The 26,379-nt window shown below is 44.4% G+C and overlaps 1 protein-coding gene across 3 annotated transcripts in view; it reads left to right on the top strand.

Moving 5' to 3' along the window:
* The first annotated feature begins 2,159 nt into the window (after window positions 1-2,159).
* The window catches only part of FBXO32 (F-box protein 32), a 43,682-nt gene continuing 19,462 nt past the window's right edge, over window positions 2,160-26,379 (top strand). Inside the window, exons 1-6 of one of the 3 annotated variants that reach the window (XM_073018336.1) lie at window positions 2,160-2,964; window positions 9,093-9,205; window positions 10,699-10,748; window positions 11,961-12,053; window positions 15,490-15,583; window positions 16,675-16,942. In XM_073018336.1, the coding sequence (XP_072874437.1) occupies window positions 2,177-2,964; window positions 9,093-9,205; window positions 10,699-10,748; window positions 11,961-12,053; window positions 15,490-15,549 (1,104 nt within the window). In that variant the 5' untranslated portion in view covers window positions 2,160-2,176 and the 3' untranslated portion in view covers window positions 15,550-15,583; window positions 16,675-16,942. Of the gene's footprint in view, window positions 2,965-9,092; window positions 9,206-10,698; window positions 10,749-11,960; window positions 12,054-15,489; window positions 15,584-16,674; window positions 16,943-26,379 lie in introns of those variants that run through there. The other 2 variants (XM_073018337.1, XM_008001481.3) reach the window with 2 other exon arrangements.

The raw sequence follows: 26,379 nt of genomic DNA, 5'->3' as shown, positions 1-26,379 counted from the left end.
ATCTAAAACAGTCAATCATACTTCAGAAGAAGCCTGCATTAAGATATGATAGCAACACTTCTGGGTTTTTTTGTTTTGTTTTGTTTTGTTTTTTGAGCAACAGAAAGCTGAAGGACTAGAGACAAACACTGAGGCTTCCTAAGATTAGTTATTAGACAAAAAGACAAGGACAAAAATAATTGTAATCTCCTATTTGTGCTTGAATTTTAGAAGTTAAAGAAACTTTCACCAACTTTGAGCCACTCAACCCTTTATAGTAGTCAGCCATCGACACAATAATGCTGTGTAACAATAAATCACAAAAATCTCAGTAGCATTCAACAAGACACATTTATTTCTTGCTAACACATCTGTGGGGTCAACTGGCGTGTCTGCTCCATGTGTCACATCCTGGGGACACATGAACATCACGCAAGCCACTCCAGGAGCAGTGGCTACTCAGGGTATGCTCTTTTCATGGAGCAGGTATCAAGACCAACCAGGCAAGTACATACATCAGATCCTCTGCTCACATCACACCCATCAGCATCCCATTGGCTAAAGCCAGTCACATGGCCAAGCCCATTGTCAAGAATTAGAAAAATACACATCACCAAAAAGTGTGGGCGCATGATGCTACTGGAAAGGAGGGAAGAATGGTTACTAATAATTCAATCTACCACAGCTTTTAAACCATCCTGAAAGGTAGGCATTATTGGCTCCATTTTTTCATGACAGTTGAGTAAATGGGGCCTTAAGAGTTTAAGTCATTCATCCGAGGGAGGACAGGTAGTAAGTATGCTGCTCCAGCAGAATTAGAATTCAAATCTTCTACCTTCTGGCCCTTTGTGGTTTCTATAGGTATGTAGCTAGCTTACTAACACATAACTAACACACATCTTTAATAATCACATCCCAGCTGGGCATGGTGGCCAACACCTGTAATCCTAACACTTTGGGAGGCCAAGGAAGGAGGATCAGTTGAGCCCAGGAGTTCAAGACTAGCCTGGGCAAGATGGCAAAACCCCATCTCTACAAAAAATATAAAAAATTAGCCTGGTGCAGTGGTGAGTGCCTGTAGTCCCAGCTACTGGGGCTGAGGTGGGAGGATCGCTTGAGCTGGGGAGGCTGAGGCTACAGTGAGCCATGATCACTCACCCTAGCCTGGGTGACAGAATGAGACCCTGTCTCAAAAATAATCATAATCACATCCCTTAATTATGCAGATACCAATTCTCTCCAACAAAGACCAGACACAACATTGCCTCATTTGTTAGCACCATCACAGTGTTTAACATTTGTTTGGGACTTCTGTAATGTTTTTACAAGCTTTTTTTTACTATTATTACACTAATAAATTATTTACGGTGGGAAATCTAAATAAGAAAGCTCTGGCTACTTGAAAACAAACTTTATTAAAAACATCTTCCCAGTCCAACATGTAGCCTCATAGGGCACACACAGTTTCTTTGCCTGAGCCTTAAAGATTACACCGAGTCATTGGACGAGATGATATTGACGGCAGCAGAGAAAGGAGTATGGAAGAATCAAGTTTGAAGCTAATGCTTGAGCGTGGGATTTTTACTCTGCTGCTGCTGTCCTGTGCAAACTAATTGCCAAATAGACCAGGCTGTAAAGCATCATAACTAGAGGTGATGAAGGGCAAGAAGCCACCCTCACGCCAGCAGCCTCCCATATCCATTCACTTATTCACACAGTTGTTGAAGGCCTGCACCGGGCCTGGCAGGGTGCAGGGGCTGAAATGCCTCCAGAACAAGACAGATCAGCTCTCATGGAGTTCCCACTGCTGACAGGGGTAGATTGTTACAACAACATAAAGTAAAAGCAAACAGGGTAGTTTCAGATTGTACTATAGCATTGACCCTGGATACATCATTTAACCCCTGTCTTAGAGTGTTCGGGTAAGGTGGGGGCGCTGCTCTTTTTCTCCACTCCCACACTGCGGGAACCAGATACCTCCCGGGGCTTCCTCTCCTTCCCCTCCTTTGCTACCCCAAAGGCAGGCCTGATGGAGGACTGGTCAGTGACAGCTAAGAGGTCCGGAGGGCTGGGAGGCTGTCCCCCCTCCCCGCTCCAACCCCCGCGCGCTAGGGCGGGGTTGGAGCTGTGAGCGAGGTCAGTAGGCTGCGCCCCCTACTCTCCACCCGGCTACGCGGTGCCGGCCACAGCTCTGCGGATGGTCTCGGAGGCTGATCTGGCTGCGGAGGTCCATCCTGACAGCTACAGGGCAGGAAGGGGACTGGCCCTGCTCCCCACGCCCACCACGCAGGGACCCAGACGCCGCTCCCGCCGCTTCCCTGCACCTCGTCAGCCCGGGAGCTGCAGGAGACCCGGGGACAGCTTTCCGAGCGCCGGGCCTCGCTCTGGGACAACGGTGTCCTGGGGGAGGGGAGGGCGCGCGGAGGTGCCAGGGGCGGCTGGGGACCCGGCCTGGCAGCACCGCTTCAAGTTTCCACCGGCGCGGTTGTGCAACCCGGAGAGGAGCGTGAGCCGCAGGCGCCTCGGAAAACAAGCCGAGCCCATAAACAAAGCCACGTGGCCTCCGGGCCGGGGGGCCGGGCTAAAAGCAGGCGGCTCTTCCGGCAACAAAGAGCAGCGGCCGGCAGCGGGCATAAATACTGCGGCAGCGACTGCCGCGCAGCACTCCCGGAGCCTGCAGCGCCTGAGACCCTCCCCGAGCCCGCCGTCCCGCAGGGTGCCCCGCGCCGTTCTCGCCGCCCCCACGCCTGTTCCCGGCCGTCGTCCCCGTCGCGGGCCCCTGCACCCCGAGCATCCGCCCCGGGTGGCGCGTCCCCGAGGCCACCAGGCCGGCCCCTTCTCCCCATCCGTCCCGTCCGCTCGCGGTGCCATGCCATTCCTCGGGCAGGACTGGCGGTCCCCCGGGCAGAGCTGGGTGAAGACGGCCGACGGCTGGAAGCGCTTCCTGGATGAGAAGAGCGGCAGCTTCGTGAGTGACCTCAGCAGGTGAGGGGACCCGCCACCAACTTCCAGCCCCCGCGAAACTGACCCAGGCTGGTCTAGGGGGCGCAGGGACGGCGAATGAGGGGTAGGCAGGGCTGGAGCGGGCTGAGGAGGGAGACCCTGGCCCGGAGGGTGGGACTGCAGTGCCTGATTTCTGTAGAGGTCTCCGGACCATCGGAGACGGGAAATTCGGTTTCTCTTAATGTTCAAGGTCAGTGTCTCCAAGTGGACCCTACTCCTTACAGAACACCTGGTCTCTCTGAGAGTCTGATGACATTCGCGGATCGTGTCCGCAAACGCACGCTCAAACTTAATGACACAGCTTTAGTGGTCCGTGCTTTAAGGACACAGAAGTCGCGCACTTTGCCCTTGTGGGGGCGCGGGCTGGTGGGCTGAGCCGCTTCACCGCGGGGTGGCCCGGCTTCCAGCGCCCAAGCACTGTGGACGCGACGGGTGACGGGATCCGACGCAGGTCCCGCCTGGAGCGCTTCCAGGCCCTGCCCAGGCACGGGCAACCACAAGTGGCCGGGAGGATGAGTAACTAGGAAGGGACAGCCAGATGGTCCCTGGAGCAGCCGCTTACTGGGCGGACTTGGGAGCGGTGGAGGCTCGGGGCTGCAGAGGTGCAGAGGAGGGAAGTGGGCAGGGGATGAAACCCACAACAGCTCTGCTTCTGTGAGGACAGGGCTCTTGCACCTGTTTCCTCGGTGGCCCTCTCGGTCGATCGGCTTTATGTAGAGAGTGCGCTCCGTTTCCAGGGGTGCCTGTCAGCTGCGAAAAGCCTGCCTGGCCCCGGTGAACCTCTGGATTCGAGGTCTCACCTGAGCCCTGTGGTCTGATGGGAAACCTGAGGTCCGCTGCGCTCCCCGCTCAGCTTGGCGAACGACGCTAGCGCCCGGCTAGTAAGTCAGGTAGCCTGGAATTTCTCAGCCCCTGACCTCAACAGTTGACTTTCAGAGACTCTTAGCATTTAGCCTCATGAACGGGGGGCGATGAAAGTGGTTCCAGAAGGGACTGGTGCAGCCAGAGTCACCCTTGGGAGCCTTTTCCTGCCGCCTTTGGTTAAAACCATGGGCCCCTGCACCCTTAAATTGGCTTCAATGGAGAATTCTGTTTCTGGGCCAGGTTCCCGCTTACTGAGATTTACCAGTGGTTGCTTGGATAAAGCATTGGCAATAAATTTTGAGAAGACTATCAAGAAAATGTGGTTATTTTGTCAGCTTGACCTCCCGTGCCTCCCATTTGTTTGCGATTTGTAATGCATCAAATTCCCATTGTCTCACAATGTAAAGAAAGACATTATTTAGTCCTGGTGGTCTGTCCGGAGAGACTTAAGCATATTAACTGCCAGCATATAACCATTTATGTTGGAGTTACTTGGAGGCAGTCCCAGGGGAATTTAGGGACCACCATAAGGAAATCTTATTTACATAAAATCAGGTAATTTATTTACAGTAAAGTAAGCCCAACTGCTATTGACAGACTGTGTCTTTTATCTACTGGAGTTACCAATTATGCCTAAATTATTCTCCCTCAACAAAATGGGAAACTTCCTTCCTCCTTGTTCCTAAGGACAATGATCTAATATTTTGGTACTTTATTTCTGTCTACAAGTTCAGGTTCTTTCTAGAAAAGTGCAGAAAGGGTCTGAAGAGTCGTATTAGAGCCGCTCACCCAAATGTAATTTCAGGATGCTTCTCAGTGGATAGCAGATGATTGCGTTCAGCAGGAGAAGATTTAAAATGTAGGGTTGTATTAATACTCACCCTACTCGGGAGGCTGAGGTAGGAGAATCTCCCAGAAGTTCAAGGTGGCAGCAAGTCATGACTGTGCCACTGCGCTCCAGTCTGGGCCACAGACCAAGACCCTGTCTCTAAAAATAAATAAAAAATTAAAATTTGCTTTAAAATACCCTGTACCAGCATCAGGAGAGAAACTGGTGCCACTCTCCTTTAGAAATAAATAGTGGTATCTCTGTCTTCACAGTATGGAAGACCTGAAGATGGTCTTAACTTACCACAAAAGTTTAGACTGGGCTGGGATCAGGTGGCTTCCTGCACAGCCCCCCCTCCCGTGTCCCTGTCCCCTTCATAAACCTCTTTTCTTTCTTCCCATTTCACACCTGAGCTGGAGCTGTCACATCCATCATCATTACTGCAAATAGTCATTGATATACTGACCACCTGTGGTCTCCTTTGAGTCAGCGTTTAGGAATCATTGGGTAGCCTCCTAGCAAAGCAGCTGGCTGTTTGTTTGCAGGGTATTTTTTTTTTTTTTTCCAGCAACTGTAAACAATCCCTTCCCTACTTAGCATGAGAAGCCTGCCAACTTCTTAAAAGCAGTTGGCCTTCTGTGGTCTGGGTTTGTCATCTCAAATATCCTCAGTTTTTGGTGTTGGTGACGTTTCCCCGTGATGTCAGGTTTGGGCTGCGTGTCTGCCTACACAGGTGAAGCTGAATGCCTCTCCTGTTTTGAGAAAACAAAAGGCAGGCCCTTAAGCGGGCAAGGATCATGAAACAGAACTACAGAGACATGGTCGACTAACTTCTCTAATTCCACAGACCATTCTGCAAGCGGCCCAAACAAGAGCCCAGGATAAAGGATGCATTTGTTGGTTTTCAGCCTGGGGTTATTATTTTGTGTTGACCAAGGCTTGTCCACACAGCACACCTATTCTGGACTCAGCTGGCCATCTTCTCTGTGGTCCAGGACTCCAACCTTCTCCAGTGTAAAATGTTACAAATCCAGTCTCAGCCTTGTGTCCAGGAGTGAGATCATGGGAGGATTTAAGATAAGCTTAAAGCAGGACCCCTTCTCAAAAATGTTGAAATTATATAAAATAGAAGGGGAATGGCAAGTGTTAAATATGGTGGGGCAGATTTAAAATGCAAGGAAAGAGCTTGGCGTGAATTGGGATGATCCAAGAACGCTTCAAGGAAGTGGTGGTTCAGGCGCCTGCACAGCCCTCCTCAGCAACCACCCCCTCACCGCCCACCCCCAGGATGAGTAACCTAAGCTGTCTGAGCCTCTGCCACTCTTTTCTAAGCCTACACTTCTGTCTTTGAAAACTGACTCAAATGTTGCTTTACTGTATAGCTAAGGCTGGATCCGGAAGCAGGAAGTTTACCTTGGTGCCTGGATAAAAATAATAGTTAAGATTTTATGAGTGCTTACTGTGTGCAAGACACTATTCTATGAGTGTTATACACTAGGCTGTTTGTTTCACCACAGCATTCTGGGTACTAGCCTTGTGAGTTTGGCGATCTTGAGATGTGTCAGTAAATAGGCATAGAAATCTCACTGGCTTTCATCAAGGCTATGCAACTACAATTAAGCGTCTGGGGGCACGTCACGGCTTTCTTAAATGGTTTTTATTGCAAATGAAATGAGAAATAGGGCTTTATTTTTTTTTTTTCATTCCCTTCTTTATCTGCTGCCAAAACAGTCTTATTTATGGTCTTATTTTGAATTTTTTCTACATTTTTAAAAAGTTGCCTTAAAGTATCTTGGTATGTGGTAATGTGGGGCTGGGGAGTGCGTCTTTTTCTTATTCTAGGCCTGTGCCTATAAAAATCAAGATTAGTAAATAGTGACTACAAAATAGCAACTTGCTGGCTATTATTGAATTTAGTGAACAAAGCAGCCTCGTTGAGATGGTTTTGCTTATTAAAAAAAAAAAATCCAGTGCTCCAATTCCTAAATGGTGGTGGTTTTTCTTGTTAAAAATTTCGGTTGTAATTTTCCATTGGCTTTGCATTTTCTTGAAAAGGACACAATTGAACTCTCAAAATAGCCTCTAACTGAATATATTATTGCTTAAAAGAAAACATATAAGTAGGCAACACAAATAAACCCCATAGGCCTTCTTTCCAGGCCCTACCTCCGGAATCTAAAACCTAATACCAAGTGAAAATATAGGGTTTCTCTTTGGTTAAAACTTTTCTACATTCGACAGTGAGAGAACATCATCAATTATGTAAAATTCTTTCTAAACTAGCTTTTGAAATGAGTCACTCAGGCTTAAAGCAGGTTATTGTAGTTTCTGAGGAAAGTGAGTGCTCCAGTTCCTTTAAAGAATGTTTTCAATTGGAAAAGAAAAAGATGAAATATAAATATTTGACCTTGCTAAGTAATGAGCACAGTCTATGGTCCAGGCTCGGAAAATCTGCTGCTGAACCTTAAATGTTGAGAATAAGACAACCTCATTTTATGATTCTCTCTATGTGGAATTTATACTGTAGGTTTTTGTTGTTTGTGGGGGGCGTGTGTGTTCTTTCTAAGGAAGCCTTCATGTGGTATTTTTGCACACAAAATGTTCTAGCTTTGCTTTCTAAAGCTGATCTCAGCTGTGGTACATCATGGACCACTCAAATGACCTTCCATCTTTTGCTGTTTTTCTCAACGTTGATTGAAATGTCTTAAGTTAGCCTCAGGAATTCAGTTCTGTTCTTTGGTCTGTCCCTCTTTTCCTTCTGACCTTGGAGCAGAAAATCAACTGGTCGGTGATTCTATACCCCTATAGTCATGCAAATAGACAGAAACAGGCTCCTGTGTTATACAAAGCCTGGCCCAAAACACTCATCCTTGGCTTGTTTTCGAAAGTGCCTCTGAGAGGACATTTCTGCAGGACTCTATCTGAAACCTAAAAATATCCTGTTTCCCTGAATGAAAAGGAGAAGGCTATCGAGTTTAGTAGGAAACTCAGTAAATGGTATTAAGCCTGGCCTTATGAAGGAAGATTAACAAATGATTATTTATCATGTTAGCCCTTAAGGGTCCAGAAAAGCAACACTGAGTATATTGTTGGAGATGTCACATGTGAGCATATTAGCAAGATACTTGTACTAGCCGAAGTGCTACTTGAGACAGTATTGTATTAATAACAAAAAGATACGGGAAGTTGCTTCAAATCTTTTTTTCTCTTCTACCATTTACACAATGCCAAGGAAATAGAGAAGTGCAGATGTACATAATTGTACCCAACAGATGTATATCCAAAAAAGATATAAATCAAATTGCATTTTAAATTCAGCAGAAAAACTCAGAACATTAAAGGAATATAAAATATCGATGGTATAGCAAAAAAAAAAAAAAAACCTAATTTATGTTTTACCAGTTGGCATTATAAATCCTGTTTTATATACTTCGTGGGGGTTGAGGGAGTTAGGGAACCTATCTTATCATACTTCAACATTTCTCCTGCGTTCCTTCTGTGGAAATTATTCAGATTTACTTTGAAGTTACATTGTATAGTAGAATAGTTTACTACCCCTCAAATGATTGTCCAGCCCACTGAGGGAAATAATCGCCAGGCCCGAGGTGAGCCTGCCCATCCTTCAGTGACCTGTGAATTAGGCAGGTGCATCCAATGTCTGTTCAGCCCTTATAAATTTATCAATTATAAGTTTACCTTGTATCGTCAAGACCCAAAGTCTTCGCCTCGTAGCATGATGCCTAGTGTGTGTTAGTCAAGGCACTACGTAAAACCTAAGCAACTAGCACTATACACAGAGCATCTCCTAGAAATGGAGTTATAAGTCAGATTTTTGTAAATGTGATTGTGTTTTAAAGACGTGTTAGAAGAATGCTACTTAAAACAGCTTAAGTATACTTTAAATGGATGAATTGTATGGTATGTGAAGTTTATCTCAACGAAGCTGTGTTTTTTTGTTTGTTTGTTTGTTTGTTTGTTTTAAAGAAGCATCAGCAGCTTGGGGTAAATGCTTTCGCAAAATGAAGGCATTGTGTAGTACAGCGATACCAGTAATCACCCCTCCCCTCCATTCATCGTTTTTGTTTAAAGTAATATTGTAGTACTCTGCATTGCTCTTAGTTGAAGAGTAGAGTGCTGTGTGTCAAATTACAATGCAAGGCACTGTTAGGGAATTCAAAAGAAGTAGAAGCTCCCATCCCTGCCTTCCACACAGATGTGAACTTGCTTCATCCTAAAGGAGAAGTCTGTGCCTGTATAGACTTTTTTTTTTTTTTTTGAGTGATCATTTTATTGTTTTATTTTGTTTGAGAAGCCTGTATGTTTGTTTGTCTTATAACTCAGTGAGTTATTTATGGAAACAGCTCAGGTTCATGTATAGCTGTTACATCTCATCCTCTTTGTCTTCTGTTATTCATAGTTACTGCAACAAGGAGGTATACAATAAGGAGAATCTTTTCAACAGCCTGAACTATGATGTTGCAGCCAAGAAGAGAAAGAAGGACATGCTGAATAGCAAAACCAAAACTCAGTGTAAGCCATTTGTTTTGAACTTCAGAAAAATTCTGTTTGAAGATAGTTATGATTGGTTCTTGGAGGGGAAAAAAAAAAAAAATAACACCTCCCATGTCACACGTGTGCCTCAGTGTTTTACTGTGTGTCCCTGACAGAGGTTACTGAGATCTTAGCACTCAGAAACCTGGCTGTGCATTTTACAAGCGAGATTAACATATTCTTTATAGTCTTGTTTATAAGTCAGTTGCGAGTTGAGGGCCTTTTTTCCTGCCAGTCATTTGTATTTGGTTATTTTACAGTGATGTGGTCGGCTGAATCAGTTCCAGTATGTATTTTTATTTTGAACTGTTTTGAGGCTTTGAGAACAGATTTTTCTCCCTCTTTCCTTCTATAAATCCTATGAACATTTCTAGATACTATATGTAAATATCAGCAGAGAATATAAAGTTTTATTAATAGCAGGAATTACAGGTTACTTTATCTGTAATGCATGTTTTCCTCATGTTATCTGTTTGATTTCTACTTTTCATGGGCTTATGTAAGTTTCAGGTTTGGCATTGAAAATAAACTTGTACTTGAGTATTAGGTTTGTGTGGTTTTTTATTTTTTTATTTTTTATTTTTTGGTGTTTTTTTTGTTTGTTTGTTTTTGTTTTTTGAGACAGTCTCTCTGTCACTCAGGCTGGAGTCAGTGGCATGATCTCAGCTCACTGCAACCTCCACCTCCCGGGTTTAAGTGATTCTCATGCCTTAGCCTCCTGAGTAGCTGGGATTACAAGCACCTGCCATCACACCTTGCTAATTTTTGTGTTTTTAGTAGAGACGGGGTCTTGCCATATTGCCATGTTGCCCAGGCTGGTCTCAAACTCCAGGGCTCAAGCTATCCATGCCCCTCTGTTCAGAGCATGTGACTCAGTCTGTCAAAACCTAATTTCATTTTTTGGTGGGGACGGAGTCTCGCTCTGTCGCCCAGGCTAGAGTGCAGTGGCACAATCTTGGCTCACTGCAACCTCCACCTCCCAGTTTCAAGTGATTCTCCTGCCTCAACCTCCCAAGTAACTGGGATTACAGGCGCCTGCCACCACGCCTGGCTAATTTTTATATCTTTAGAAGAAATGGGATTTCACCATGTTGGCCAGGTTGGTCTCGAACTCCTGACCTCTAGTGATCTGCCTGCCTCAACCTCCCACAGTGCTGGGATTTCAACCGTGAGCCATTGCATCTGGACTGTAATTTCTTATGGCATAATGTTTTAGAAAAAAATAACAATAATTTGGAGCTTTGGTATACGAAATCTGGCTATCAAAGATTTAGAGTGCTTCAGACAAAGCAACTTATAGCCCCAGTATTTCTACACTGTAGAAATTAAGCACTTGAAACTCCCTAGGTTGTCAGTAGAGTCCTTATCTTTTTTGTCAAAACTTTTAAAACTTTGGAATACATGAAATGAAATGTTTTAAATCTTGAGCATGTTGCAGATGTTAAAGCTGTGTATTCTTTTTGTCTCTATAGATTTCCACCAAGAAAAATGGATCTATGTTCACAAAGGAAGTACTAAAGAGGTGAGCATCTATTCATTTACTAAGTTATGCTAAACCTTATCCCTTCCTGATAGCGTAGAGAGGGATATGGTAGGGAGGGAAATTACTTCAAATCATGAGTGTCTTCTTGGATGTGGGAGACGGCAGCTATTAGTCTATTATCTAGCCAACCATCAGAGTTTGGAACAACAGAGAGAGAAAGAGGCAAAACTCACTAGGTGGACCCTCTAGTCATTCAGTGAAATTATGTATGTAAAAGAGCTTTATAAAGACTGACATGCCCATCTCAACCATATTATTATATCGTCCTGGGTTTTGCCTCAGGGCAATGTCTCCCTTTTGTTCTAAGATCTCTTTGGACTTCAACTCAGTTAAATTTCAGTCCTGGAAGGAATAATCACTAAATATAGTAGAAGTTTTCAGTGCCTGCTCAATGTGATGTGGGAGGGGACAAGACATTATAATAACTACATTTGTATGGCACTTTATAAAGCCCTTTTATGTATATTTTCTCTCTGCACAGGCATTTGCTAAAATAACTAGGATACAAGCATATGAAAGAATTTCTGTGACTGTCAGGGACCTCAGTGAACATCTAGTTCCCTCTGTGATTTGAGGTCCAGAGGGGGTCACTGATAGTCCCAAGACCACCCAGATACCCAGATACCAGGACTATGAGCCAGGACTTTATACTCCCAATTCCCTCTGTGTTCATAGGTTAAAAGATCAAAACTTCTTTTGCTTTCTCCCAAAACCTTAAAAACACTTTTGATGATCACGGTGAGAAAAGCACTATTGGTATAAGGCAAGCTGGTGACACAGTTGGCGCAGGTAGGTCTAATTCTCCTCCTAGGAGTACGTTACAGTCACCAACCATCATGACCTCCCGTATCCCATACCTTGCTCCCAGTCTTCCCTTAATACGCAATTACTTATGATTTTTCTAGACTAATATGTGGAAAAATCATAAGCGAGGTCCCAAATGGTACAAGTCAAGAAAAGGGCGTGTTTAACATGTGAGGGGCTGACTGAGGCAGCTGCTGGCTGTGTTACCCACCTTGGTGCCTCTCAAGGGCTTGTGGGTACAGGAAAGAAGCCAGTGCCCCAGGTCACCTAAGACAGGCATCAAGCTCATTTGGCAAAATCCAGTTGGGTGGTTGTAACTGGCTCATTCTGACGCGGATGACCTCTGCATGGCAGGAGTAACTTCTGTGCCTTTGTTTTCGCGTTCAGCGCCATGGATATTGCACTCTGGGGGAAGCTTTCAACAGACTGGACTTCTCAACTGCCATTTTGGATTCCAGAAGATTTAACTACGTGGTCCGGGTAAGTCTCAAATGCCTAAAGGCTCATCCAGGCCCTTTCCCAAGTTGAATCATCTCTTTGGGTTGTCTTGAAGTGGTTTCCCCAAAAAATAACTTTTTGGGACCTTAAGAATTTTGAGGCAAGCAGAAAACAGACCCCTCAATCTCCTTCTTCCCCAACATACTTCCAGTTCTTAAGTGGGTCGCACTAGGATGTCCCTGAGATTGGCCAGGACGGGCAGGGGCCGCCATATTACCCCAGTGAGTGGGTTAAAGAGCCAGCCTCTTCAAGTGAAATTTCACGCCAAGCCCCTTCCAAGCCCGCCCTGTGGATACATGGGAACATGTCACAGGCAGCACCAGCCTTGGCAACAGCATTAGCAAGAGAGAATTCAGCAGGAAGCAAACCCTAGAGCACTTTGGCCTGTTTCAAAACCCAGCACCTCTGACTGTTCTCACTGTCTCCCACTTGTCCTACTTCAGCTGACTCGGGGGGACCCCAAGGCATTCTCAGAAGAGGCCACAAAACTGGATGAGTTAAAGCACCTCCGTGTTTTGTGCCTGTGGTTCCCTTCCACCCCCGTGTGATAACAGTATTCAATCCCATGTCCACCGAAAGCTTAAAACTGCCTGTTTTGGCCAAGCGCAGTGGCTCATACCTGTAATCCCGGCACTTTGGGAGGCCGAAGTGGGTGGATCACCTGAGGTCAGGAGTTTGAGACCAGCCTGGACAACGTGGTGAAACCTCATCTCTACTAAAAATTCAAGAAAATTAGCCAGGCGTGGTGGCACATACCTGTAATCCCAGCTACTCGGGAGGCTGAGGCAGGAGAATTGTTTGAACCCGGGAGGTAGACATTGCAGTGAGCTGAGATCACGCCATTGCATTCTAGCCCGGGCAACAGGAGTGAGACTCCATCTTAAAAAAAGAAAAAAATACAATTCTGACTGTTTGGATCTGCCACTTTCCATTTTAAACCCATTTTGAAAAAAAAAAGACTGATTGCAGTGACTCATGCCTGTAATCCCAGCACTTTGAGAGGCTGAGGCAGGCAAATCACGAGGTCAGGAGTTCGAGACCAGCCTGGCCAACATAGTGAAACCCTGTCTCTACTAAAAATACAAAAAAAAATTATCCGGGTGTGGTGGCAGGTGCCTGTAATCCCAGCTACTCAGGAGGCTGAGGCTGGAGAATCACTTGAACCTGGGAGACAGAGGTTGCAGTGAGCTGAGATGGCGCCACTGCACTCCATCCTGGGCGACAGTGTGAGACTCCATCTCAAAAAAGAAAAAGTTAATGAGCAAAATATTAATGATGAATATGGTAAAGCAGATCAGCTTAACCATGACTGTCATGTTATTATTTTTAATTGGTTTATTATTTTGTTATCTCTGCCTACCCTCCAAAGCTCCCTTGTGTATTTTTGTCAGCAGTCAACCTGGGAGGTAGCAGCTGTTTGGGTTTTAGGCTCAGAAGTAGGAGGGAATTTTCCCCCGTGGGTGTGGTTGGTTTGGTTTTTATTTTCTTTTTCCTGGATTGTTGTGCTTCTCGGTGCTGTGCCACTGAGTCAGATGATTGCAGAGGCTCAGCCAGGGTGATGACATTCAAGGCCCCTTGAGACCTGGATCCTTCACCTGTCATCTGGGCAGATGCAGGCTTGGCTGTCCAAAGTGACCTGATAAAAACCCAGGCCTGCAAGAAGCAGGTTAGGAGCTGTGAGCTGAGCCTGTGACCAATAGAGCAGATATATTCGCTCTTCATCTAAGCTCTTCTTCCAATCCAAAAGGGATAAAAATAAGAGACCTTCTTGGGTGAAATGTTCATGCTATTCAGTGTGACTCTGCAAGTTCACGGAGGTCACCTAGTCCTCCTAGGGCCCACAGACTAGTCTAGGCTGGTTGGAAATGGGCCCAGGATGATCTGGAAGCTTCCACTGCTAAGAATACGAATAGTTTCCATCTTCTGGGTATTAGAGGAAGACGCTTAGATCTGATGTCTTATTACAAACTGATCTTCAAAATGGTCAGTTTTTAGATGGCCTTTCTTTCTACCTGCTTTTCCTTTTACAAGAAATAAAGCAAAGGAACAAGCATCATGATAGTGAAAATCTATTTCATCCAATATGTTCATTTTCACCTTTTATCGTTTCAGTAACCCTGTAAAATATGGGTGCTTTGATTATCTCTCTTTAAACAAATGCTAGTACAGTAAGATAAAATGACTTGTCCATGATCACAAAGGGATGAAATCAAGATCTGAAATCTGGGCAGTCTTAGAGTCTACACTTTTAACTGCTACCGTGAGTTCTCTGTGAGCAGTGGATCTGAAGTAAAATAGCCTGAGGGCAGGTCCCAGCTCCACTGATTTCAAACTGTCTCAGCCTCCCTAAGACGTGGTTTCCTCCTCTGTAACAATGACTTACCTCAACTTTCCAAGGTAACTGGGGAAACTTAGTGATATAAACAGAAGCACTTTGCACAGTAGAATCTATCTACTGTGCAAAGTCAGCCGCTAATGTTTACTATTACCCACTTACCAAAATTATTGATTTCCCCCTAAGATGCCTTTTCAGTTGAGTTGATTAAAATGTTTTCTACTTTTAAAAAAATAATTGGTGAATCTGGCACTTGCGTAAGACGCAGCACAGAGAACACGTATCCAAGAGTATCTAATTGTAAAATACATCATAAGCATTTTGCTTTAAATAATCTTAGAGAAACTGCTGAATGCTTTCAAAGTTGTTAGGCTCAGAAATAGTGGAAAAATATGTCTATTTTGCAAAGAACAATTTTTCCCCATCACTATTAGAGACCTCTGTAATTTGAGGAATAATATGTTATTCTTATAAAGAACTTAAAACTTTTTAATGATAGCCACCGTGTTTTGAGGTTTTCCTTCTTAGGAACTCAGTATACTTCTCATACATTCTTATCCTTAAACCAACTCTGCAAAGTAGCTTGCCAGTATATTATCCCCATCATACTACTTTGACCTAATGGTGTTTAAATGCTACAATGATTACTGGTTTCACTAAGGAGCTAAACTGATTTTAAGGGCCATTTGGAAAAAAAAAAAAGTTCAAAGCCTTGAGAGCCAAATACATTTTCTGAAAATCTGTTATGTTCATGCTGGTTGTCATCTTCCAAAAAAGAGCCATGCGGAGGTAATAAAAGAGATGGCTAGCACTGCTATCTCAAAGTGTTATCACTCAGCATGAAAATTTCATGGAATGTTTAGAGTTGGAAAATTTTTTACTATAACTTGGAAAGATGTTTATATAACATTTCTACATCAATTTCACTGGCTACAAGCTACATGTATTGGCCTTGCTCCCTCCCCTACACAGCCCCAGTGACATAAAGTCAGTTCTAGCTATGTGTTTTAAAGATTTCACATCTCTAGAAGCAGCAGCTTACCTACTCGTGGAAGGACATTTAAAACATAGTTTACCCTATAGCTCAAGACCAACACATTTTGGAAATTCCCTCAGGGAGCTGGAGAGGATTCCAGAGGCTGAGCCAGTCGGACTGGAAGTTTGTAAACATGAGTAGGTGAGTGCTGACTAACCAGGTCACAGAGAGGTCAGAGGATTGAGTGAGTCTTGAGCGTCAAGTCAACCAGGAGAAAGCTTCAGAGACCATCACCCATGTAATGGCTCTGCAGTGAGCCTGCTGTGATCCCAGTGGTTCTTAGCCCTGGCTGCACATTTAAATCACCTTCAAAGTTTGTTAGACTACAGAAGCCCACCTCTGGAGCTTCCAATGTAATTAGTTGAAGGTGGTACCCAGGCATTGCTACTTTTAAAACATCTGCCTGGTGATCCCAATGAGTTTTCAAGTTTACAGACCAGCTCAAAAATTGCTTTGGAGCCCAGATATTACATTTTGCATATTAATGAGAATTTTTAAACAAAGTACATGGAGACATTAAACTCTAGATATGACTTCTGGGGCATGTGCTCTGGTCCTTCAGGAATTTAGTGATGGAAAGAGGACAGCCCCTCCTATATTCTAGCTCAAAGTTCGAAGCTTCTTTTTTTGTGGTACCTTCTGCACATCAATCACTTTACTTCTGAACTATAAAACTGGGATAACCGTACCTATCCTGAAGCATTTTTATGAGAATGAAAAAATAAAATGTAAAAATAAAGGCAATGGGTATGAAAGTGTTATATACATTTCAAAATGCAATGTAACTTACTTTTCAGAAAGTTAAGTAGGATTTTAGCATATGCAACCATCTTTCCAGGGTGATTAAACCTGAAGACTCAATTCATAGGCCAGATACAGTTGGGGACAGAGATTTGCCTATTTGCAGTGGGACTTCTGAGGTCCTTAGAATGGTTGTACATTTTTAAAATCTTTATATTCTCCCCAGTGAGGCTCAATGACAGAAAACACCAACACTTATCCAAACAACTGCCCCTGTTCCCTTGGTCCCTAGTGAGTCCCTTGAGAAACTGCATTATTGGGATAAGATGGAATTAAGATAAAAACTGAGCAGTACCAATAAAAAATAGGGCTTTAAAAGGGCATGAAAGCAACTGTTATTTGGTATCTGTTATTGCTGAGTACAATGTAATATAGAGCTTAAACTTGAATTCAAATTTATACTCCTCTAAAACCTGTATTATTTTCTCCAGGCCCTGCCACTAGCCAGTGAGGGAAATAGATGAAATAGATCTGACTCTACCTTGAAGGTCTGCAGCAGGGGTCAGCCAACTTCTAGCCCTCAGGTCAATGGCCTACCGCCTGTTTTTATATGGCCCATGAGCTAAGAATGATTTGTACGTTTTTCAATGTTTTAAAAAATTAAAAGTATAATATTTCATAACACATGGAAATTATGTGCAGCTCAAATTTCAGTATCCATAAATAAAGTTTTATTGGAACAGCTATGCTCATTCATTAGATACTGTCTGTGGCTGTTTTTGTGCAAAATGGCAGAGTTGGGTTCAGAGTTGAGCAACAGAGAGCTTATAGCCTGCAAGCCTAAAATATTTACTATCTGGATTTCTACAGAAAGAAAAAAAAAGTATTGCCCCCTGCCATACAGTGTAACTGATAGCCTGAGAAGTGTGCATTAGAAGAAGTTACCTACCCTGACACCATGAGAATGAATTTGAAAAGAACCAGGATGTGGTAGAGGCAGATAGGCTATGCAGTTTCAGAAGGGTAGCATCACTGTGGGCAGGATATTCAAGAAAGACTTCAAGGAGAAAGTGGCATTTAAACTGGTCTTGAGTAAGGGTAGAACTCAGGGGAACTGGTTTGAGGCAGGCAGGCAGGTATAAGGTCTGTTGAAAGATCAGTAAGCAGAACATTCAAGTATGGACAGAAGTAGCACAGTGTGCTTTAGAATATAGATCATGGGCTGGGTGCAGTGGCTCATACCTGTAATCCCAGCACTTTGGGAGGCTGAGGCAGGAGGATCACTTGAGGTCAGGAGTTCAAGACCAGCCTGGCCAACATGGTGAAACCCTGTCTCTACTAAAAATACAAAAATTAGCCAGGTGTGGTGGCGCACACCTGTTAATCCCAGCTACTTGGGAGGCTGAGGCAGGAGAATCACTTGAACCCGGGAGGCAGAGGTTACAGTGAGCCAAGATCGCGCCACTGCACTCTAGCCTGGGTGACAGAGGCTGTTGTTTTAGAAACTCTTGTCTCAAAAAAAGAAAGAATATAAGATCATCGAAGGGTATTGCCAGGAGCTGGTTGTTATGATCTTGTGCAGGTCTCTCTCACCCATCTGTAAAATGGAAATGATGACAATAGCACGCTGATCCTAGATATGATGAGGACTAAATGAGATAAGCAGTTTATGAGTGTTAGTCATGTATAGTAAGAAGTTTATAAACACTAGTGATGATTGTTCATTTAAATATGGCTAGAAAAGGAGATTGAACAGACTTGAGAAGAGGCTTTGAGTGTGAGGCTACATTATCTAGTACGCAGGAGGAAGCCACTGGAAAAAAACAAGCAACAGCACCTTGGCCAAGCAGTGTTTCAGAAAGTCATGACTTCTAACAGGCTCTGGCATCCCCAGATGCCATCAACCAGCAAATTATAAATCTGTTACTTTGTGGTTTACAAATTCCATCTTTGTATTTCTACGTCTTTGATAAGCACAGTCAGGCTGTACAGTAGGCAGATGTTGTTAACCCATTTTAGAGGTGAGGAAGCAGAGGCCAGGGAACTGGGTGATTTGCACAAGGTTGCCTGCCCAGGAAGGGGCGTGGAATAGAGGCAGGACCTAAGCCTGGTTCTCCAACTCCTGCTCCAGTGCTCTCTCCTTTCAACTGCATTGCTTAGAAGGCAAAATGCAAAATGGAGCCTGCCTTTTATCACCACTAAAATATTTGCACACATGCACACACGCTATCCCAGGAGAGGGTCTTAATGCCAGAATGACCTTTGATCTGATTACTCCTAGCTCTCTCTATGGGATGAGAATGAGCCCAACTGTACAGTAACTGTAGCGGCCATTAACAGCCCAGGAAGTTCAGGGAGAACTTGAGTACCAATTTTCTCACTGGAGTAAACTGACCCATACATGCTAGTGGATCCAGAAGGACAAATAGAAGCTTGCAACCCCAGTTTCTTTGTCCCTCTGCGGCAGAGCATCACAACCTAAACCGACGCACATTCCTATTTTTTTCTGCGTTCCCACCCTAAGTGCATTTGAATGTTTCCAGCAAGTTACTGCATTCCTACCACCCCTGAAAGCATTTTCCAAAAACATGTTTTAGTTTAAGTTGACTGGCGGTTTGGCAAACAAAAGGCTGGAATATGGCACAATGACTCAAATTTAAACCCAATGCCTTAAATTAAGGGCATGCTGTTGCCAAGCCCCTGGTGGGCCTTGATGTGCATCAGCATCCTGGCCCCTTCACACAGGTTCCTCTGCCACAGTGACCTTGGATTCACTGGAGGCCGTATTTGCAGAGGCCTTCCTCTGATGGAGGGTGGCCTCGGCCACCTGGGCTTTAAACTGGTGCTATCTGGGATGAAGGAAAGGCCAACCACTGCAGCAGCAATAAAGGCAAAAGAGCAGAATCACGGGCCCGTTTGAAAATGATGCACAGAGCCGGGCGTGGTGGCTCACACCTGTAATCCCAGCACTCTGGGAGGCCACGGCAGGCAGATCACCTGAGGTCAGGAGTTTGAGACCAGCCTGGCCAACATGGTGAAACTCCATCTCTACTAAAAATACAAAAATTAGCTGGGCTGATGGCACACTGCTGTAATTCCATCTATTCTGAAGGTTGAGGCATGAGAATCACTTGAACCCGGGAGCCAAGGTCTTGCCACCGCACTCCAGCCTGGGTAACAGAGGGAGACTGTCTCAAAACAAGAAAAAAGAAAAGAAATGATGCACAGAAATGATTGTGATCCCACCCTTCTGAAACTTCCAAGCCTATCTGCCTCTACCACATCTTGTTACTGGGGGCATTCACTTAGTCCCAGTTACTCAGAAGGCTGAGGCAGGAGAATCATTTGAACCCGAAAGGCGGAGGTTGAGGGCACAGGGTGGGTCCCTCAGTGACTGCTGGTTAAACTGCTAGCGATTTCACGGGAGGAAATCTGTATCTCCTGGAATTTCTGGCCTTGTTAGTCATTTTTATTAGCATTCAGGCAGGCAGATCCTGCGGTGTCTAGGTGCCCACAGAAGTGGAGGAGGCTCACAGACACGGGGACATGGCCACAGCATTAGAGGGGGCTGTGCGGAAAAAGGAGGCTACCTGAAGAAGTGGGAGATGCCTGCATCACCCTAGGTGTAGTAGGGTATTTGCAGAAGTAGGAGGGTACCCACAGAAATGAGGGCTCCCGTGGAAATGGGGGAAGATTAAGAGACTAGAGCATAGACTCCTAATAGTATAAAATAATTTAAGCATGCACTCTCAATTTATGCATATTCATAAACTCACTCAGAACTCATACACCTCTAAAAGATGCCAGTAATGATGTCTACCCTGCAGTGTTGCTGTGAGAATGAAACTGAATGTCAACCTGGTAAGTGCTGTAGAGCCACGCCTGGGATGTGGTAACGTTCAAGGAGTGTAGTAGTTGTTGCTGTCACTGTCATCATCAACTTTAGGGACCTTATTGTGGGCATTAGAAAATACACAAAATCAGAGATTAAAGATCATATAAAATACTGAGACTTCTGTTGTATTAGTTTTCTACCTGGTTTTCTTTCCAGTACTACTTCAGAGACTGCTGGATTGAAAGTGTGCCCATTTTGTATAATTTTTTTTCTTGATGACTCAGGATCTAAACCTATAGCACTAGCATCCCAGCAGTGTTTTCTTTTTCTTTTTTCTTTGTTTTTTGTTTGTTTGTTTGTTTTTTCTTTGTTTTTGTTTTGTTTTGTTTTGAGACAGAGTCTTGCTCTGTCACCAGGCTGGAGTGCAGTGGCACGATCTCGGCTCACTGCCACCTCTGCCTCCCGGGTTCAAGCGATTCCCCCGCCTCAGCCTCCTGAGTAGCTGGGATTACAGATGCCTGCCACCACACCCGGCTAATTTTTGTATTTTTAGTAGAGACAGGGTTTCACCATGTTGGCCAGGATGGTCTCTATCTCTTGACCTTGCGATCCACCTGTCTCAGCCTCCAAAAGTGCTGGGATTACAGGCGTGAGCCACCGTACCCGGCCAATGTTTTCTATTAAAATGCTAGCTAAGCATCTTGGCCCTGTTGGGGGCTTATCATACCTTGGGATGTGCCAAATTGTGCAGGTGAGCTAGGTTTTCAGTGCCAGTCCCACAGACCTTTTCTCATCCAAGGAGGGATGCTCCTGAGAGCATTTATACTGTGCTCTAAGTATCTGGGACCCAGAATCTGAAGGCCTCATGAATCCGGTAAAGGAAGAGGTCTCCGATGGCAAGAAGTGGGAATTGACAGCATCCTTCTGCTAGGTCTCCATATGCAGCAAATTGCTTCAAATGAATGCTTTTGAATCCCTGAACAGGTATTTCTACATTGGGCCCAAACACCTAGTGTTGCCATAGCCACTTGAGAATCATGTCAGACCTGGCCCCTGCTTATCAGGTGCTTCTGGGCTACTCTGGGTGGGACAAAGTATAACTATTCAAATGGCAAATTGAATTAGCACAGTCTGGGAGCCTTGGAGACGGCTTCTTGAAAGAGGTGGAACCTGAAATTCTCCTTCCTTGAGGGATGGCCAGTATTTGGCCAGATGGAAAGGCAAGTGGAAGGCTTTGCAGAGACAAGCGATGTAAGCAGAACCTAGAAATGGGAAGGAACGAACGTGAAGGGGAATGATTTTGGGTCGGGGCCAATAGCAATGTGACATTCAGCCGGTAAAACTGTAGGGCAGAGGTGAGCATTGCTGGAATAGATGGGAGCTCAGTTTAAGGAAGATCACCAAGCCAAACGTCACTGTTCAGATGGATGCAATGGGGAATCAACGGCCATTGTCAATTCAAAAGTAACCAGGGCCAGGTGTGGTGGCTCACACCTGTAATCCCGACACATTGGGAGACTGAGGCGGGTGATCACTTGAGGTGAGGAGTTTGAGACCAGCCTAGCCAACATGGTGAAACGCCATCTCTATTAAAAATACAAAAATCAGCCGGGCATGGTGGCAGGTACCTGTAGTCCCAGCTACTCAGAAGGCTGAGGCAGGAGAATTATTTGAACCTGAAAGGGGGAGGTTGCAGTGAGCCAATTCACACCACTGCACTCCAGCCTGGGCAGCAGAGTGAGACTCCGTCTCAAAAAAAAAAAAAAAAAAAAAGAAAAGTAACCGGGATGGGTGAAAGATGAAATGAAGAGGCAAGTCTCTCTCTGCTGAGAATACAATTAATGCATGTAAACTTGGCTCTCATTATTTTAACTCCCTCTGTTAGAAGAGAGCTGTTTCACTTGCAAATAATATTTATCCAATCTTGACATGCCTGCAGATTATTAATGTCGCTGAAATTTTTTTCTCTTTCAACCTGTCAGTGTTCAAGCTCAAAGTCAGAACAAAACTTTCCAGGTTTTTTATCTGTGTTATTCGCTGAGTAAATAAGGGTCTTGGAAGTACCCAGCACTCACAGCAGGGAGAGGCACTGCCTAGTCTAACTGAAGGTTTATTATAAAAGACGCCACCTTCCTATAGATGGGCACCCAACTTGGGTATTGAGCATGTGAGGCATGGCAAGGCTGCTTGAGGCTGGGCCTCGTTTCTGCCTTTGATAACTCTGGCAGATTTTCCAATCAGACATATACTTCATACTGTAGCACCCCACTTGTATACAAGATAAGGAATTTGGGGATAAATTGTGTTCTTATTCTTAACAATTCTGTATGAGGATGATAGAGTATACTTAGGCAAGAGCCTTGTGGTTTTGTCCTTTTACACTAATAGGTAGAAGAAGCTGCTATTTTTGTTGATGCTTCTGAAAGCCCAAGTGTTTACTGTCCCTCCAGATCTCAGGCTGCTTGCCCTTCTGGAAAGTGTTTGAGATATGTTTGCATTATAAGTAATTTACTCCTAGGCCCATGCCACTCCTGGGGCATCAGTCTGGAACCAGTCCCCATACAGATATCAGCCTGACCAGCCAGATGGTCCGCCATTGACCTTAATGTGTCATTTGGCCATCGTGAGTCGCCTTACCTGTAGCAGGAGGAAATTTGGATAAACTGTTTCCTGAGTCCCTTCCAGCTACAACACTCTTTGATTCAAAAAGACAAATGTATGTTTAAAAAAAAACGCTATTTGTTGAGTGCCAGGCTGGGGGTAGAGTGGGAAACAGGACAACACTTGCTGTCTTGAGGGTTCCATCCTAATTAGCCCATCAGCAAGTAAGTGAGCAAGACCAGTTCAGATATGCATAAATGGAAAAATGAAGAACAACAAAACCATAGTAAGGTGAAGATGGCAACAGGGAGGCTTTCACATAAGATGGCCAGGAAAGGGTCCTCTGAGCCCGGGGCAGGCCACATTTGAACCGAGACCTGAGGGATGGGATGGAGCCGAGCATGTAAAGATGTGGCAGAGGCAAAGGCCCAGAGGTGAGAATAAGCTTGACCTATTCAAGAGACGAATAACCTGTATAGCCAGAGCAGAATGAAATTGTGCAAAACTAGGCTGGAAAAGGAGTAGAAACCAAATCAGGGAGAACCTTGCCAGTCATGGTAAGGAGCTTGAGTTTTTTTCTAAGTGCAAGGAGAAGCCATTTGAGGATTTTAAGCAAAGAAGTAATGTGAACTGATGGATTTTTAAAACTCTGAATACTATGCTAAAATAAACTGTAGGGAAGAAGATGTAAGAAGCCTGCTCTTGACACGAGTGTAGTGAGATAAGAGGGAAATCTCTCTTCTGCCCATTCATCTTGCACACACCACTTCAAACTCTGGTTCATATCCGCTCTGAGATTTGCTAGACGATATTGCTTGCAACTAGATTTGTCTCCTGTTCGTTGCCTCCAGAACTAGCATGAGCCAAAGCTGAAGGGCAGGATGTGGTTTCAGCATGCGGTGACCACCATCCCTCCCTCCAGTAGCTCAGAGCCGTTCCTGGTACTGCACAGCTCATCACTGCAGATCATGCCGGATGCCCAGAGTGCCCACACGATAATGACACCATGGAATTCCAGAGGAGCCGAGAAGCCTCCTCCTCCTTCCCCTTCCCTCCCCCTGCCTCTCTTTAAACATAGCCACAAATTACTGGCACCTGGGCTAAAATTTGCCCAGTCAAAAACAAGCAGCCACTTCCAAACAAGACATTTTCCTCTGTTCTCTTTTTCTCTTGTGGCTAGGGGCAAAGAATCCAATTGGCTAAGTCATCTTGGTACAGATTGCTAGATACAAACCTACTTTCCTAGGCACACAGCTCTCTGAACACAAATAAAATCGATAAATTTGGGCTGTGTGCGATGATGGCTCATGCGTGTCATCCCAACACTTTGGGAGGCCAAGGTAGGTGGATCACCTGAGGTCAGGAGTTCAGGACCAGCCTGGCCAACATGGCGAAACTCAATCTCTACTAAAAATACAAAAAGTATCCAGGTGTGGTGGCGAGCACCTGTAATCCCAGCTACTCAGAAGGCTGAGGCAGGAGAATCATTTGAACCCGGGAGGTGGAGGTTGCAGTGAGCTGAGATCGCACCATTACACTCCAGCCTGGGCAACAGAGCGAGACTCTGTCTCAAAAATAAAAAAATAATTTAAAAGTCGGTAAATTCTGCTCTCTTCACCAGTAGTTCCATACATCACTACCTAGTAGCTCTGGGCCTATAGAGTGATGCTGATGTGGGAAGTAGACCCTGCGGTTTACCTAAAGCAGTTGCCTCATCCTAAATGTGCTGTTAGCACTTTCTGGGCATTATAGTGCCCTTAATATTAAAAGTTGATTACCAGTCACAGCATAATATTATATAAAATTTCTAGACTCTGTTTCCCCAGAACACAACAATAAATGGTATTGCTCCCATTTTTGGAGTAAAATTTGGCCCTCCATGCAAATTGATTGGCCTTGACAAACTGAAGTTCTGAAACTGTCAGAATGTATGTTCTGCCAGGCACAGTGGCTCATGCCTGCAATCCCAGCACTTTGCGAGGCTGAAACAGGAGGATCACTTGATCCCACAAGTTCAAGGCCAGCCTGGGTAACATAGGAAGACCCTGTCTCTACAAATAGAAATAAAAACTTGGCCAGGCATAGTGGTGTGCCCCTGTGGTCCCAGCTACTTGGGAGGCTGAGGTGGGAAGATAACTTGAGCCTCGGAGGTCAAGGCTGCAGTGAGCCATGACTGTGCCACTGCACTCCAGCCTAGGTGACAGAGTGAGACTGTCTCAATACAAAAAAAAGAAAATGTGTTCTCTGTTAGACATATCTGGGCTCAAGTCCTGGCTCCACCATTTGCTACTGCTGGTATGGCTTTAGGTGAGTGCTTCTCTGAGCCTCAGTATCCTCATTGGTTGAATGGAGAACCTACCTCATTGGGTTGTTGTTAAAGATAAACAAGATTACACATGTATATTGCTTAGCACAGTTGCTGACACATAGTAAGCACCCCATTGTTATTGCTATTGTTAGCAAAATAAGACTCCATGGTAGAAAAACCATGCAAGTCATAAAATGTATCAGCATTAACTTTTATCAACAGATAGGGTGCTATTAAATGTATCACCAACATAGTAAAATGATAGAAAGGAATATTACAGCGTGAAAGCATTTATGCATTTGTTTGACAACAGGTACAATTGAAATACAAATATGCATTTGTTTGACAACAGGTACAATTGAAGAAATTCCGAAGGTCTTTAAATGGGTTGTATTTGCCGTGTTAACTCAGTATTTCCTGACTGGCAATAATTTTACTTGGTAATGCTCTGTATTATGGTAAAAGCTAACGATAATAATTTATCAAGTATATTCTTCGTACCAGGCACAGTTATGAATGCTATGTGAACACATTTAATCTTCACTGCAACTTGGAAGTAGGTACTATTACTGTGCGTATTTTGCAGGTGGGAAAACTGAGGCAGACAGTTTGCCTCTGGAGCCTGCACTCTTAAACTCTATGATATATACCAGAAACTCTATGATACAGCCCAGGTGCCAAATCTGGCCCTCCACCCGATTTGTAAATAAAGCTTTATTGGAACACACCCATGCCCACTCATTGACACATTGTCTATAGCCATTTCTGTGCTATAGCTTCAGGGTGGAGTAGTTGCTTCAGAGACTACGTGGCCCACAAACCTTAAAACACCTACTGTTTAGCACTTTATGGAAAAAGTTTGCCAACCCCTGATGTCAACTTTAAACTTCACAAAAAGACTGTAGTTTAGAAAGGAAAGAAAGAATACCTTGTAATAAAAATGCCTTATGTTTGGTATTTACTGTGGATTTGTACATATTTATCTCACTTAATTCTCATAGCAATCCTGTGAAGTAAGTAGTCTTTTTATTTCCATTTTAGAAATGAAGAATCAGGAGTTCAGAGGGATTAAATGACTTACACTGTAGGCTGGAGAGCAAACTCCATGAGTCTACGGATCATGTGTCTTCATCGTCATGTCCCTGTCACCTACCACGATGCTGGCACAGGGTAGACACTCAGAAAATACTTGCTAAATGAATGACAGTTACAAAGGTCACCCAGCTAGAGAATCCAGGTCTTCTCCTATTCCAGGGTTCTTTCTCCTGACTCCACAACTGTCTGACAGTTAAAAAAAGGTCGGGGGGGGGGGGGGGGCACTTTCCCTCGAGATAGGATGAAGCCCAGAATGGTTAACATGTCATTATGCTGTCAATTGACAAGTTTTTGCTGCTATGTTCCTCCTTCTCCTTAGTCAGAGAAGATAATCAGACCAAAAGGCAGTTCGTTTCT

Source organism: Chlorocebus sabaeus, chromosome 8 (assembly GCF_047675955.1).
Source record: "Chlorocebus sabaeus isolate Y175 chromosome 8, mChlSab1.0.hap1, whole genome shotgun sequence".
Classification (NCBI taxonomy): Eukaryota; Metazoa; Chordata; class Mammalia; order Primates; family Cercopithecidae; genus Chlorocebus; species Chlorocebus sabaeus.
The sequence above is the reverse complement of the archived record's forward strand: the minus strand, read 5'-3'. Positions and strand labels throughout refer to the sequence as shown.